Source organism: Epinephelus moara, chromosome 6 (assembly GCF_006386435.1).
Source record: "Epinephelus moara isolate mb chromosome 6, YSFRI_EMoa_1.0, whole genome shotgun sequence".
Lineage (NCBI taxonomy): Eukaryota > Metazoa > Chordata > Actinopteri > Perciformes > Serranidae > Epinephelus > Epinephelus moara.
The window spans coordinates 31148920-31163528 of record NC_065511.1 but is presented as its reverse complement, the minus strand read 5'-3'; the positions used below and the strand labels follow the sequence as shown (position 1 = coordinate 31163528).

The 14609-nt window shown below is 44.0% G+C and overlaps 1 protein-coding gene across 1 annotated transcript; it reads left to right on the top strand.

Annotated features, from left to right (window-relative positions):
• The first annotated feature begins 1587 nt into the window (after positions 1 to 1587).
• Positions 1588 to 14609, top strand: ntd5 (ntl-dependent gene 5). The gene is made up of 8 exons (XM_050047579.1): positions 1588 to 1696; positions 2812 to 2946; positions 3363 to 3554; positions 8899 to 9022; positions 12216 to 12292; positions 13386 to 13568; positions 13761 to 13958; positions 14040 to 14609. The coding sequence occupies exons 1-8, from the start codon at positions 1630 to 1632 to the stop codon at positions 14123 to 14125; spliced, it is 1062 nt and encodes a 353-aa protein (XP_049903536.1). The 5' UTR covers positions 1588 to 1629; the 3' UTR covers positions 14126 to 14609.

Sequence of the window (14609 nt, the reverse complement as noted above, 5' to 3'; positions counted from 1 at the left end):
ATTCTCCATCAGTCCCTGGAGCAGCAAGCTGTGGCTGCTGTTTGGCGCGACGTTGAAGGACTGTCCCCGTCAGCTGCTCTCCTCCTGCTGACCTGACTCGTTAGCACAGGCCTCTCTACTTGTCGTATTTTGCTGCTTGGGCAGAAGCCCTGCAGAGGTGGTTAACACCTGGCTCTGAGCTGTTAATCTCACACCACCATTGAAACGGTGTGACTCTGTTGTTAAACCTGTTAATAACTGTTGGGTAACGTCAGCAGTATGATGCTAACAGTTAGCCCCATCATAGGGGTGCTGAGCTAATCAAGACGCTGCACGCAGCTCTACAATAAAATTAGATTTTAAGCGATCAGATTTGTGGTAAAGCTGCGGTGACTGGACAACATTACAAGGTTGTGCAGAATTCACAGGGACTGGCTAAATTTGCATTAATTGTTCCAATTACAACATCCTGGAGGGACTGCTCAATGTCTCAGACCACATTCAGAGGTAGTCTGGGTTGCATACAGTATGGCCACATTCTTTAAACTGTATGTATGCTAATGTGTCCTGGGCCACATTGAAAGACCACCTACTCAGCTGACGTCCTTCCTTATCTGACTCCCCACCCAATAAGTAAACTGTCTGTTGCTGTTGTCACACAGGTTAGACGCAGCGCTGCGGGACTGTCTCTGGAGCTGCTCTCCTCCCACTGAGTGTTTATTTGCACATAGAGCGTGGGAGTGAGATCTGATCACAAGTGGTCACTCGGGACTCATGTGGAGACGTCAGGTGTGAACAGACAGACTCAGAGCCGTCCTCCTGTGATTGGATCACCCGAGACACATGTTAATACCAGGTGTAAACAGGCTCACTGTGTGCTCGCATCTTGAATTAAAGCCCAGTTTTGATCGAGAGAGAATGGGCAGCAGAGGTCAGATTTGATTTACTTCATTTATCAACTTAAGCCTAATAACCACACTATAATATGTGGTGAAATGTCACCAGACTACTTGTTCTGATAACCTCCCTGTCTGTTCACATTGTGTACATTCCTTTGATGGGCAAAGCTGTCCAAATATCAATTCTTGCCCAACAAAAGCTACTTCCCTCGGACATTTATGGTGTTTAATGTGTATTTTACACAGTTCTAAATTAAATGCAGTCAGTGTTTGTGGGTATCACAAATAAACTGACACAGATGAGTTAGAGGTGAGATTACAAAATAAACTGGCCTTCACATTAATTAAAGAAGTGAAGCTATAAGTCCCACCGGGCTGCATGTTTAGATGCATAACAGAGGAAATGCTGCCTTATGACACCAGGTAAAGTCCATTCATTTACCCTGTTGTTAGCACTTCCTGTTTGTTTACCCATGTGGATTGTAAATGTCATCGCCTTTATCTGCTATCTCAACAAAAATGGGTGAAAGGTCCCTCAGACTGGAATTTTCCCCAATTCTCTCCTCCTCAACGCGAACCAGATGTGTGCTCCCAGGGCTGTACCCTCTCCCCCCACCACCACCACCACCACCACCCCCACCTCCGTGGCTCCGTCTCCCCCTCACCCCCACCCACCCTTTGTTCCCCCCTTCCTTAAAAATGCCGTGTCTGCGCGTCCCTCCCTCATATCGTCTCAGGCCTGACTTCAAGGATGGAGTGTGCACTGCTGCTGCTGTCCCTGTGGGCTCTGACTGGAGCGGTGTCCCCGCAGGCTCCAGGTAAGCCCTCTGACTCCATCCATCACTCACAGCTGGCAGAGCACTGAGCCCTGCATGCACAATGAACGCAGCCGGGCTATCACTGAACACTCTGGACTTTACCCTGCATGCTTTGTTGCTGCGTAGATTGCATTTTAATATAACAATGATCATGTGATCAGGGCTTAGATGCACTCAAGCATTATCTCTTTAATATGCAATGGGCTAATTAAGGAGGGGGTGTGTGTAATATTGTTGGATGGTTGATTTTTATAGTGATTGCAAAGAATTAGAAAAGGTATTAGTTTGGATTGCCCAAACTTAGCAGCACTGAATGAGTCACTGTCATTTAAAGTTTGCTTCTGTTGTTGTTTTAATTGTTAATTAATTGTGGCATCTATTTTTTTTATTTTTTATCATTGACACGTCTTTATATGTGACTCCAGGCTTCCATATCTCTGGTTTCATGTAGCTGTTTAGATTCCCAGTATCATAGGTGCTACATGTATGTTCTGTACACCATGTCTCTGTGCTGCTCTGGGGTGATCATGTGTACATTACCGCAGCACATGTGTGTTTATGGTCACATGGCTGTGGGCAGAGTGAATACAGTAGCACACATGTTTTCATTCTGAGAAATGAAAAATGGGGAACCCTCTCTGACTCCCCCCTTCTCTCCCCCCAAAATGTTCTGGACATTGAGGGTGTGTCGATGTTGGCAGTGTTGCAGTGTATGTTAAGAGGAGGATGTGGGTGTGTGATGGAATACATATGGAAAAGTGAGGGGAAGTGAGGAGGGGTTAAAGATTACTCCAAACTGATCCTGTGCAGATATGAATTAGATTTTAAGACAAAGTTACTCCACTGAGAAAACACTCTCACTTTCTATAAAAAAACAAGATTGATGGCTAAATACTCACTCATCTGGCAACCTGGGTGGCAAATGTTTGCCCGGCCACCCACACTGAATTTACCTCCCTGAAAAAACAGAAAACAAAGCAGACCTGGCAAACACAATCTCATTACTGTCATTAGTCTTTTTTTTTTTCCTTTACGATGGGGGCCATGAATGGAGGAGAAGCAAACAAAGGGACAATTACGGCAATGGTGTGATAGTGTGTGTGGTGTCACAACAGGGTCGTGTCCAGAGAGACTTCTGGGAGAGGAGAGGAGGAGGACGTGTCCTCGGCCCTGCAAAGCTGACAGAGACTGTGGCAACAAGCGCCAGTGTCTGTGTGACGGCCAGTGTGGTCTCAGCTGTGTGGCTCCAGGTAACTATTTGTATGCATGTGTGCCCTCAGTTGTCACTGTGAACACCATTGTGGGCTAAGTCATTAAAAGTGTTTGTGTGTATACGCAGCTGTGCCAACATACATCTGTGCCAACATACATCTCTGTGAGTGTGTGTGTGTGTGTGTGTGTGTGTGTGTGTGTGTGTGTGTGTGTGTGTGTGTTACTGGAAAATAAAAGCCTTGGTCATGCACCAAATCTGGGCTGAAAATGTCAGCACAAGTTTTTTATTATGCTTGTGCATTGTAAAAGAGAGAGAGAGAGCATCCAGTGTAGTTATACAACCTCATTAGTGCCATTTTAATAATGATTTTAGTCCATTTGTCTTAGACAAGAAACAATCCGGCACATCCTGAGTTTCCCTCTCCTCTCTCTGGATCGTCTCTCCTCTCCTCAGGTCGAACATGTCCCTGGCCTCTGCCCCCCACTGAAAACTCAGTGGCTCGCCTCCTCTCTCCCACTCACTCCTTTTCTGCCCTGCTCGAAGTGCGCTGCAAGCCGGGATTCACGTTGCCCAGTGGCTTGGATGCCACTATTCGCCGTTGTCAAGGTGACCGACAGTGGAGTGGGGACGAGCCCATCTGCACAGGTGGGTTTGAGTTCAACAGAAAAAAAAAAGTCTTTTTCTTTATTCATGTCAGGTTCCTTCATAACAAGTTCATTCATTCACAGGTAGTGAACATCTGGAGGCATGTTGCCGTGGTATTTGTCTCAAGTTTAATCCTGTGTCTCTTATTCAACAGCAGACACGCTGCATGTGCACAGGTCATGTGCTCAGGTCAGGGACGAGGTCGAGGATTAAACCAAGCTGTGGTTGTTTTGTGTTTATGCAAGACGGTCAGACAAAGAGAGGGAGAGATTCAGGAATGAAACCCCTCTGTGACTGTGTCGACTGAGACATTGCACAACTGGGACCTATTCTCCTCGTCACCATGGCAACCAGAGCTTTAGTTGTTCATAGTGGCTGTTGGAAGATTTGGACTGTTTGAACCCTTGATAAGTAGAGGAAAGATGAACACACCTGTGTGCGCATGTGTGCGTGTGCATGAAGATCATATAGATGCATACATATATATATATAATTGTGTGTGTTTTATGTGAACCACAGCACATACATCTATATTTCTGTTTTCATATACATCTATATAAAATTGTATATGTTCATTTTACAGGCCAAAGTTTGTGGTACTCAGACACAATTAGACTGTAAGGTGTTTCTGTTTTGGTATTCAAGAGTGGACAAAACAAACTACACTAAATATACTACACAATACTGCAATGTTGTCGTACTTCAGATCCAACTTAGTCTTGTTACCTCTTTTTAAAGGCCTCAGTCTAGCCTTGGACTCGGTGGCATTTTCACTCAGCCTTGTCTCGGTCTCAGACAAAGAGGACTCAGGGTTTTATTTTAAGACCAGTCAAAACAACAACTGTGAGGATAATCACTTAATAGTCTGTGCAAAAAAGGGGTGTTGAGTAAGGATGGTTAAGTTGATGTCAGTCTTTTTCAAGTCTTGTCTCGGTCTTGATACACTCTGGTCTTGGTCATTGGCGCCCCTAGAGGTTTGTCGTAGGGGGGGCCAGATGGGGCCAGTGAAAATCTTGGGGTGGCACCAAAACCAAAAGCCATAACTGAACTAAACTTTCAGGAGTTCGCTTGTGCTATTTAAGTATATAGAACAGTTGAAAACCGCATGTTGTCACTCACTGTATCTCCTCATTAGCGGCGACACAGATGGAAGTCTACAGATGGAAGTCTGCATCTGTGTGCCAGGTACCCGAACAGAAGGTGGTGACCAAAAAATGGGGGTGGCACGGAACCGGTCTATTGATAACATCCACAACTTTTTGCAGTGGAAATAGGAAAGAGGTGCACCGAACTGAACTGTATCGAACTGCTCCGTGGAAACAGGGCTTTTGAAAACTGCCACGCCTGTTGTTCCCTCGTCAAAATTTAGCCCAGATTTGGAGCATTATTTAGCCCCCTTCCTGGGAAGCCATGCTGCTATGGTTGGTACCAATGGATGCCCTAGATTGTCTAGTTACATCAAAAACAGTTACATCAACCTCCAACTGTGAGGGGGCAGCAATTTTACAGCCCCCTGCTACCCCCCTTTGGAGGCGCCACTGGTCTTGGCCATAACTTGGTCTCAATTTACAAAAACCAAAATACTGCAGCCTTAAGTTGAGATGAATAACAACTTCTTGAACACAGTGTCAATTAAAGGTCTAAAATCATGAATTCATGATAAGCTACATGTGTTTATTAACCCTATGTGTTCTAGAGGTCTTCTGAAATCTCTTAGTTGACCTTTGCTTGGTTTAAAGATGCACCTATGTAGGACATAACTATGTAAGAACAGAGCTGTAAGCACATTTAAACAAACACATGAGCAGCTAAAGTCAATTCTTACAGGAAACACAAAGGACTTTCCAGTGATTACAAGTTAATTTACAACCACAGAACCACTGTGCCCCGAGATAATCATGTGCTCTAAATATAGAACAAAAAGAGAAAAGATAAATCTGAATAAGTGGCTGACAAAAGGCAAAATTTGTCCTACCGCTGTGCAGCTGTATTACTTCTACCGCTGTGCCATAAGGCTTCACAGCGGTACGTGCAGTAAAGCCATCAATACTTTTTAGTATCTCGACACACCTCACCAACGTACAGCACCTGGAAATTTGCTTTTTTTGCTTACTGCTTGTGACGACCTGACAGCTGTGATAAAAACAAAACAAGTTCAGCTTTAAAGGTCTGCACGCACACACACACACACACACACACACACACACACACACACACACACCTGGAGCTACAGTAAACACGCTTTCTTAGGAATCCTCAACCCAGCTGGGTCCTGGTTTCACCCTCAAGATTATTTTATCTTTTCAAAGATGTGAAATAAGGATACGATTCTCAGCTCTCTCTCACACTCTCGTAGAGTATCCTCCTGCTGAGAGACAGGCAGAAGGTAGGTGGGTTTTGAACGTGTGAGAGCGTTTGTATTGTGTGTGTCCCTTGCATGTGTGTTAGAGTGTGAGTCGAGCTCCTTCATGCCTGTTGAGAGGCAGTGGGCGGCAGATCACTGTCAAAGTGGCACAGAGCTGCATGCACGCAGTGTGAGTGTGAGCGGGTGTGAATGTGCGTCTACTTGTGAGTGTGTTTATGGGAGAGAGGTCGATTTTTTCTGTATACATTAGATGTGTATGTGGTGGGGGGCGGATTGCACATGTGTTAGAGAGTTTTTGTGTGTGTGTGTGTGTGTGTGTGTGTGTGTGTGTGTGTGTGTGTGTGTGTGTGGGCGACAGATCACAGTCAGGAGAGTCAGAGAGCTCTTGCTCATGCTGCTCCAGGCCTTTCTGTTCCCTGCTCTCCTCTCCTCTGCTCCCTTCTCTCATCCTCTTTTCCTCTCATCTCTTTCTCCTCTCATCCTCTTCCATCTGAGGCCTCTGATAAGGTCTCGCTCTACAATGGGAGCCAAGGACAAGCATGCAGCTCGGGGCTATTTAGTTTGTGGTGCGTGCATGCATCTGTGTTTGTGTTTCTGGGAGAAAAACAAGAGTAAAAACACAACCTTTTACATCTTTGGTCTCAATCAGAATGCTGTGTATTTAATGCTGTGTTTCATTCAAAATGACTGTTTTGTAATTTTTAAAAAAAAAAAGAATTTGATATACCTGCTTCGTAGCAGTTTGGTGCAGCAGCCTGTGTGGGTGGCAGCAGCAGAAGAGGCAGGAGAAGGGCGATATGTGAAAACAGAACTCAGCTTCGGGCTCTCATCGGCAGCCAAACAGACTCGTAACTCTCCCTCTCCCATAGGTCCCTTTACATTCTTATATTAACGTTTCTCGCTTTCTGATACCTAAGACAGCCCTCAGGCAAGAGCTGTCTCTGCTTTTCAAAGCCGCGTTCAGCTCCAAAACCCTGCGCTTGATGCAGCTTGGGTCGCTCCAGCCTCTCTCCGAGCACCACTCTTGATATTTATATTTCCACAAGCGTGAGGCACTCAAACTTCCAGGAATGAGCAGTGCCAGGTGTTATACAATCACAGATATATAGCTGTGAGCTCTGTGAGAGTTGTGGGGCGGCGTGTCACCTGCTCATCGAACTTTGATTTATTACCTAAGAAGGGTTATTTCAACTTAAATAGAACAAGACATCGAGTGAAACGCCTCTGTGGGTCACAAACGAAATAGAAACCCTGGTTAATACAAGTCAAATGAGGTAGCACGATGGACGTGACTTCCTCTGTCCATCTGTTTTCCTTCCCTGCTACCTTCCGTCTTTACTTGCTAATAGTTGTCACCTGCAAACTCACATCTGCACCCATCAGTTACATACTGATTGTAATGTGTCGACCAAAACATTAAAACTGACAGATGACACGAACAATACTGACCATCTCGTCACTATGCTATGTTCTGCTTGGAAACCTTTGGTCCTGGCATTCATGTGGATGCCACTTGAAGCACATTACTCATCCAAACCCTCGATGGCAGTGCACCCCTCCCCAGCAGAACATGCACCATGCCTCAACATGACAAAGAGTGCAAGGCATCAACCTGGTCCTCAAATTCCCCAGATCCCAATCTGATCGAGCACCTGTGGGACATGCCAGTACAACCACCTCACAACTGACAGGTCTCAAAGGATCTGCTGCCAACGCTCAGGTGCCAGACTCCACAGGACACCCCCAGAGGTCCTGTGTTCATGCCTTGACATGTCAGAGTCAAGTCTGATCCAAGGAAGCCCCACCGTGGATCGGGGGTAATGGTAGTCCCATGAATGCTTGATCAGATTGGGATCTGGGGAATTTAGAGGCCAGGTTGATGCAAATCATGACATGGTTACTCTTTGTTGTGAGCAGTTTTATGTGGGAACTATTTTCTTTCTACCTAACTACACCCGCTAATCATATCACTGTGCAGAAGGAAGGGTGCATCTACTCAGAGATGAAAGGCTCATGCTCATGACAGCATGAGATGTAAACATTTATTGCATCCTCCTCGGCTGAGCTGTAACGTTAGCTAGCTCAGTGGTGCAAGGTGATCTAGCAATAAATGCACGCTTCCTTCTGTGTGATGATACAATTAGCGTGTGTAGTTCAGTAGAAAGAAAATAGTTCCTACATGAATCTGCTCACAACAAGGTCTGTGGATTATCTTGAGTAACCAGGTCATGATTTCTGGAAAGAGACATTGCTGTTGAGTTTTTAAAAAGCATTTCATGCCACGAGTCGAGTGCCATCTAGTTCCATTATATTAGAGGGAAGGCAGACATCTCTACGGCCGATATCTCCAACACTCTGCAACTCACACCAAAACAATCTAGACTGATAAACAGCACTACAGTTAGAAGGAGAAATATATAATTTTGATTTTGGGGCAAACTGTCCCTTTAAAGTAAAGTGCTGCCTAGGTTTTATCACTGCAATAATTATTTATGGTGCTTTGGTTTGTGAGCAGGATTTTAGTGCAGTAGCTGGTTGAGGAGAACCACCAGTTGTAATCTATAACAATGAGTAATATTTTGTACGTTCATAGGGTTTGTATCTACAGTCTTAATCTGCAAAGTAAAAAGTAAGTGAGTAAAAACTACAGCATTTATATTTGAACTGTACGAGATGAGAGGGAAATGTATAAGTATTAAGAAGCATAATTTGGATAAACTCAAGTTTAGTACACCTAGCTCAAATTTGCACTTAAGTACAATACTTGAGTAAATGTACTCAGGCTCACTCTGCTGCGAGGAGACTGAACTTCTCTGATGAAACATTACATAAAGGGACGGCTGCTCTGACTGTTTTTCTTCCAGCTTGGGTATTTTTTTCCTTCAATGCAGAACCTGTACTTGCAGTGGAGTATTTTTAAAGTGTGGTATTGGACCAGACATTAAAATATTTAACCTTCTGTTCTTCTTTGACCTTCAGTGACTCAGTCACCAGAAGAACCGTCCGTCCAAACCTGCCCTCTGCCTGAGGACATCATCAACACCTTCAGCATCCAGGGTGACGCTACAGCCGGAACTTCCATCCGCTACAGCTGCCTGTCTGGGTGAGAGATGGGGGATGATGGGAGGTTGAGGTTGTGAGTGCGTAGGCAGAGGCTATGAAAACCTGAAATGATACGAAGGTAGAAATGGAGGAAGTGAGAAGACGGGGATGGAGTGTGAAGAAGAGGGAGGGAGCGGAGGGATGGCTTGATTACAGGAGAGCAGTGGTGGAAGAAATACTCAGATCCTTTAGTACCAAAGTGCCAATACAACAGTATGAATACGTGCATTTTAAGCTTAAGTAGAAGTACAGAGGTATTATGGGCATAATGTACCTGAAGCATTAAATGTAGCAGCACAATGACTATTATTATATGTGACATTGTTAGATTGTACTCATGTGTGAGCAGCATTTCACTGTTGTAACTGGTTGGGTTTGAGCTACTCTTAAAGGGTAGGCTGCCTTTGGTATTTTTCAACATGTTCCCTACTTCCCATGTTTTTGTGTCTAAGTGACTAATGGAGACAGTGGTTTCTGAGATTGGTCCAGTACTGAGCGAGACCGCTGCTGCTACAGTATGTAACATTTATGGGCAATTGTGAAACGTCAATTTCCGTCCACTTCATTGCTTATTTTTGCCACTGACAGAATCAGATTGTTATTAGAAGAGTTTGACAACATTATGGAAAGGACCTGACAGAGATAGAGCTTTTTGTTTAAGAGTAAAATCCTCTTTGTTTACCAAGAAACAGCCCAAAAATCACTGTCACCAAACCAGCCAGACTCCATTTAAAAAAACAGTAATTTTATCCTTGTAACAGACTTCATTCAAAGTCGACAGAAACAAAATAAAACTAACAAAAACCATCTTTCCACTGTTCTAACAACCATCAGCTCTGATCTGGTTGAAATAAACCCTTAATTCATCCAGTTAGATCTGAAAATATGCTGCCTCTATACACACTAAAATTGCTGTTTATAAAAATGGAGTCTGGTGGGTTTGGTGATTGCAATTTTGGGGCTGTTTCTGGTTAAACAAAAAGGACCTTACTCTTCATCCAGAGGGTCTTTCTCTGTCGGGATCTTTTCCATAATGTTTGCAGACACTTAGAATAATAATCTGAGCCTGTCACTCAGTACGTTTACATGCACAGTTATGTCAAGCTACGATTATAGCTTGACTAGGCCATTTAATTGGACTGCTGTGCTTGTCCTAGTATATAAGCACAGGGGGGGAATCAATTAATTGACCAAAGTATGTCCGACTCCACTATGATAGGTGACGATATGACCCCTTTACAGCTTGTTAGTACTGGACCTTATTCCAGTTGACCTATTACATCACAGACAAAACAATGGACAAAGAAGCTAGCTACGGTGACCTACAGTTTGAGCTAGCAAACTTGGTACCACGGTGGACAACTTTACAGATCTGTACATTTTGTCCTTAAAAAAAATGCACGAGTGCCTTGGCCAGTTTGTGTCCAACTGATTGTATACATGGAACCCGGTCTCACTCCGAAGTTGTCAAAATTCGGCGCTTGGGCAGTGACTTGCTGCGTCAGAAACGAACTACAAAAGGCGTCCTTTTACATCGGCGTGATCCACGGCCGGTTGCCATTAGAGTTTAACGCGCCCAGCAGTGTCAGGGGGAATTCAGCAGGACAAGGACGAAAGCCAAGGCGGTGAAAGTCCGACTGGGGCGGGCAGGAGGGGTGGTGAATGGGTCGAAGAAACACTGACTTTCAACCAAGAGAGAGGTGTCCGCATCCCGTAAGATTCTAAAGCCAAATCCTGTTCTTTTGTCCTAAACCTAACCACTTGCTTTTGTTGTTGAAGGAAAAAGAAGTCAATTCCCAGTGTTGTATCGATGTAGTGCATTTATTTTGAAAGAGACTGTATGTAAACCTTAAATTTGCTGTGAAAACCTAAGTGTATCTTGAAAGAAGACAATGCATGTGACAGGCAGAACTTGACACGCTGTCCCAGAACGTCAACAACCAACGCACCCAGGGTACATGAAAGTCCATGGCCAAAGGTCAATATGTGACGAGGTCGGAGTGAGAATGTGTTGATACATGCAGAAGTAATTCAACTCCCAATCACATTATCTGGGTGTGTTAGTCCGACTTTGAGAGATTCGATTTAGTATAAATTCAGTCGGACTAACATGTTTACATATAGTTTAAATGTCCGATTTTAGTCGGACTAACACAATAAATCGATTTTCTCTAATGTCATGTAAACACACTGAGCGGCAAATACAAGCACTTTTAGTGGACATAAATTGACAGATGCCCCAAGTGGTGACATTGCAGCCTGTCTCGCCATTACCTGCTGCAGCACTGTCTCTCAATACTGACTCCAATTTCAAAAAATGTTGTCTCTATTAGTCACTTAGACACAAAACAGGGGAAAAAGGTCCAGGTTGAAAAATACCCAAGTTACCCTTTAACCATTTTATGCACAGTTTAGTACAATGATTCCCAACCTATTGGTCTGGCCTTTTAAGAGGGTCACAAGATAAATCTGAGGGGTTATGAGTTGATTAATGTAGGAGAGAAGAAAAACAAAGGAAAATATTGGATATATTTACCTCTTTGGGGCTTATTAATACAAACCCATGTGTGGTCTTGAGGGGAAATCTCTTTGGTGGATCTGTAACAACTCATAGACACCTCTCCGGTTTAATCTGTTTCATAAGCTCATGATATGTTTTTTTTAAATCTAAAATCTGTAATGTCACTAATAACTAAAGCTGTCAGATAAAATTGTGAAGTAAAATATATATGTCTGAATCTGTATTTTATTGGAGTAGAAATATAAAGTAGCATAAAATGAAAAAAATGAAGCTCTAGTATCTCAAAATTGTACTCGAGTAAATGTATGTAGTTACCGTCCATCTCTGTGGGAGAGGTGTTGGGGAACGACGGGTGATGAGTGCTGAATGGCAGGAAATTCATTTTGATCTCCCAGCTGACGATCTCTCCATTGAGCTAACTAGGTCATTACAGTCTAATCTTGTATTGACTCCCCTTTACACACTGACTCATCCGCAGGATAAGATGAGCCCGAGTGGATGTGTCAGCCAGAACTGTGCACATGAAATTCAGACACTCTGAAAGAGAGAGACAGAGTGTAAAAAGGAAATCATTTACACCTTTTTTCATCACTTTGATTCAGACGAGGCTCCTTAGCTGTCAATACTGTACATGACACACTGCCATCTGCCTCCTCTCCCTTCTCTCCTGCAGGGCGGATATAGTGGGGAGCAGTGAAAATTTCTGCCAGGATAATCAGACCTGGCAGTATCCTCACCCCATCTGTAAAAGTAAGTGCATCTTACAGTGGCCACATGTGTGTGATCAGGCATGTGTGTTCCCTTACAGTCAATGTGTCCTCATGCATCTTTCAAGGTTAGCCGGAGATGTGACGGTGGATGATGTGAAAGAGTGAATGGACTGAGTGGTCTTTTTGTGAAGGGATGTTCATTTATTTGATGTGTGCATGTGTTCATGTGTGTGTACGGATATGTCAAAAAAAAAAAGGAGTGAATCAAAGAAACACAAACCCTTCAAGGATTCATCATTCAAGAGCTGGAGCTCAGTTTCGCAGTGCTTTTCTGCCCTCGAGTGGCTAAACTTGGTACTGCATGGCCTGCTCCATAGGGAGGAATGGGAAATTCTTAAACCCAGTCACCAGCAGAAAATGATTGTCGTATGTTACTGCAAACCACGGATACGTTACATCTGTACAATTCAAACGTGTCATATCAGCATCTCTAAATAGATGTAGTATATAAGCTGACTTTGCCATTTGGAGGAGGAGGGGATGGTGCAAGCTGCAGACCATTGTTTGAGACCAACAAACAAAGCCATTGCTGTGTTTTCCAGCAGCTTTTTAGCTACAAAACGTATTTGTTTTTAATGATCTTTTGCTATGTTTTCACTGGGGATAGTGCCATGACAAGCAGGTGTTTATTAACCAAGACATCACTGTGTTTCCAGCAGCTTTTTAGCCATCAAAACCAGCTAGTTTAAGCCAAAACATGATCTTTTCCTCCCCATAACCAAAGTGTTGTTGAGACATGAGGCAGCATATCCGTGGTTTGCAGGAACGTAAAATGCCAACATTTATTCTGGGGATTGGATTGAAATACTTACACGGTGCTTCTTGCCTCACACAAAGAGAATAATGACCGACCTTGATGTTTGTTAAAACACATTAAAGAGAGGAGAGAAAAAAGAGGAAAGACAGAAGCATTCAAGCTTTCATTTCAACTTATAAATCGTTATCAAGGCCGGGTAAAGGTGTCAGGAAGCAACAGCTAATAACTAAGCAGTAACGTCTCTGTCCCTTTTTTGGAGTAACATTACTCGTAAATGTTTAGGCAGACTGATAACCTGCTTCTCTGTCTGTGTTAGAGGTGTACTGCCAGCCTCCTCGGGACGTGGAGCAGGGCTACGTGGTGGCTGTGCAGAAAACTGAATATGAAGTTGGCTTTGACATCCACTACCTCTGTAAAAAGAACTTCCTGCTGGATGGACCCCAGAAGGTCACCTGCATGTCCAACGGCAGCTGGAGTGCATCGCCACCATACTGCAGAGGTTAGAGATGTTTTAAATGGACACACCAGGAAGAAAAATGTTAGAATAAGTTTAAATAATGATGCATTCAAGCTCATAAAAACATGACACGTTCAATGTATGCAAAGATGCTTGTTTCTTACAGGCAATGCACATACATTTTGGATTTGATGCTTAAATTACAGTTTCATGCCTTGTTGATGTGTTTCACAGCTCGCTGTCTCATCCCTGCTGAGCGGAGCCGTGTGGTGATTGTTGGAGTGAAGCGCTGGCCGTTTGACGTAACAGATGCCATGGTCCCTCACGGGGAAAATGTGACGTTCTACTGCAAACATCTTCGTAAGCAGTGCAGCTTCACTGCAACCCAGACCTGCTTTGATGGGAAGCTGCAGCCGCCAGCCTGCTACCTCGGTAAAGCTTGGACCTTGTGACTGTCTCAACACGAGGGGGATTGATTCACATTATTGACACCTTCCTTTTTCTGTGTTTCAGAGCCCACATGGTTGCAGTACAAACTCTTCCCTCATCGGCTGGTCTCAGAGATTGAAGCATGTGAGCCTGATGATGTGGAGATATGACCTCGACCCACCCAGCACTCATGACACCGTGTCACAATATGAGCACCTCCTGACACACACCAGCACCCAGAGCAGTCCCTCTCCGCTCTGCAGCTTTGCTTACACTATCTGTGCTATGCCTGTGGCCTGTCTTAGACGCTGAAACGTCTTTCACAGCTCTTGTGGATGCTGCGCTCGTGGCCTCTGCCCCTCGCTCATGCATACTATCAAACTGCAGGCGTAACTATAATCTGCAAACCCCTTCAAGTATTACTCCTCCAGCTTGAGCCAATGCATACTGTAGATGCACTCCATGTGAGGATGTATATATGCCATGCATTAATACGTGCTATATCAGTTATGATCCCTTCATGTAGCCTAACTCGTAACGGTTTGACTCTGTGATATCTCACTGTGTAATCTGTCTCCTCTCTGTTCAGCCTGACGCATCAAGTCTTGAGGCTTGTAAGTTTTAATGATGTGAAATAAAGTCATGTCAAAACGG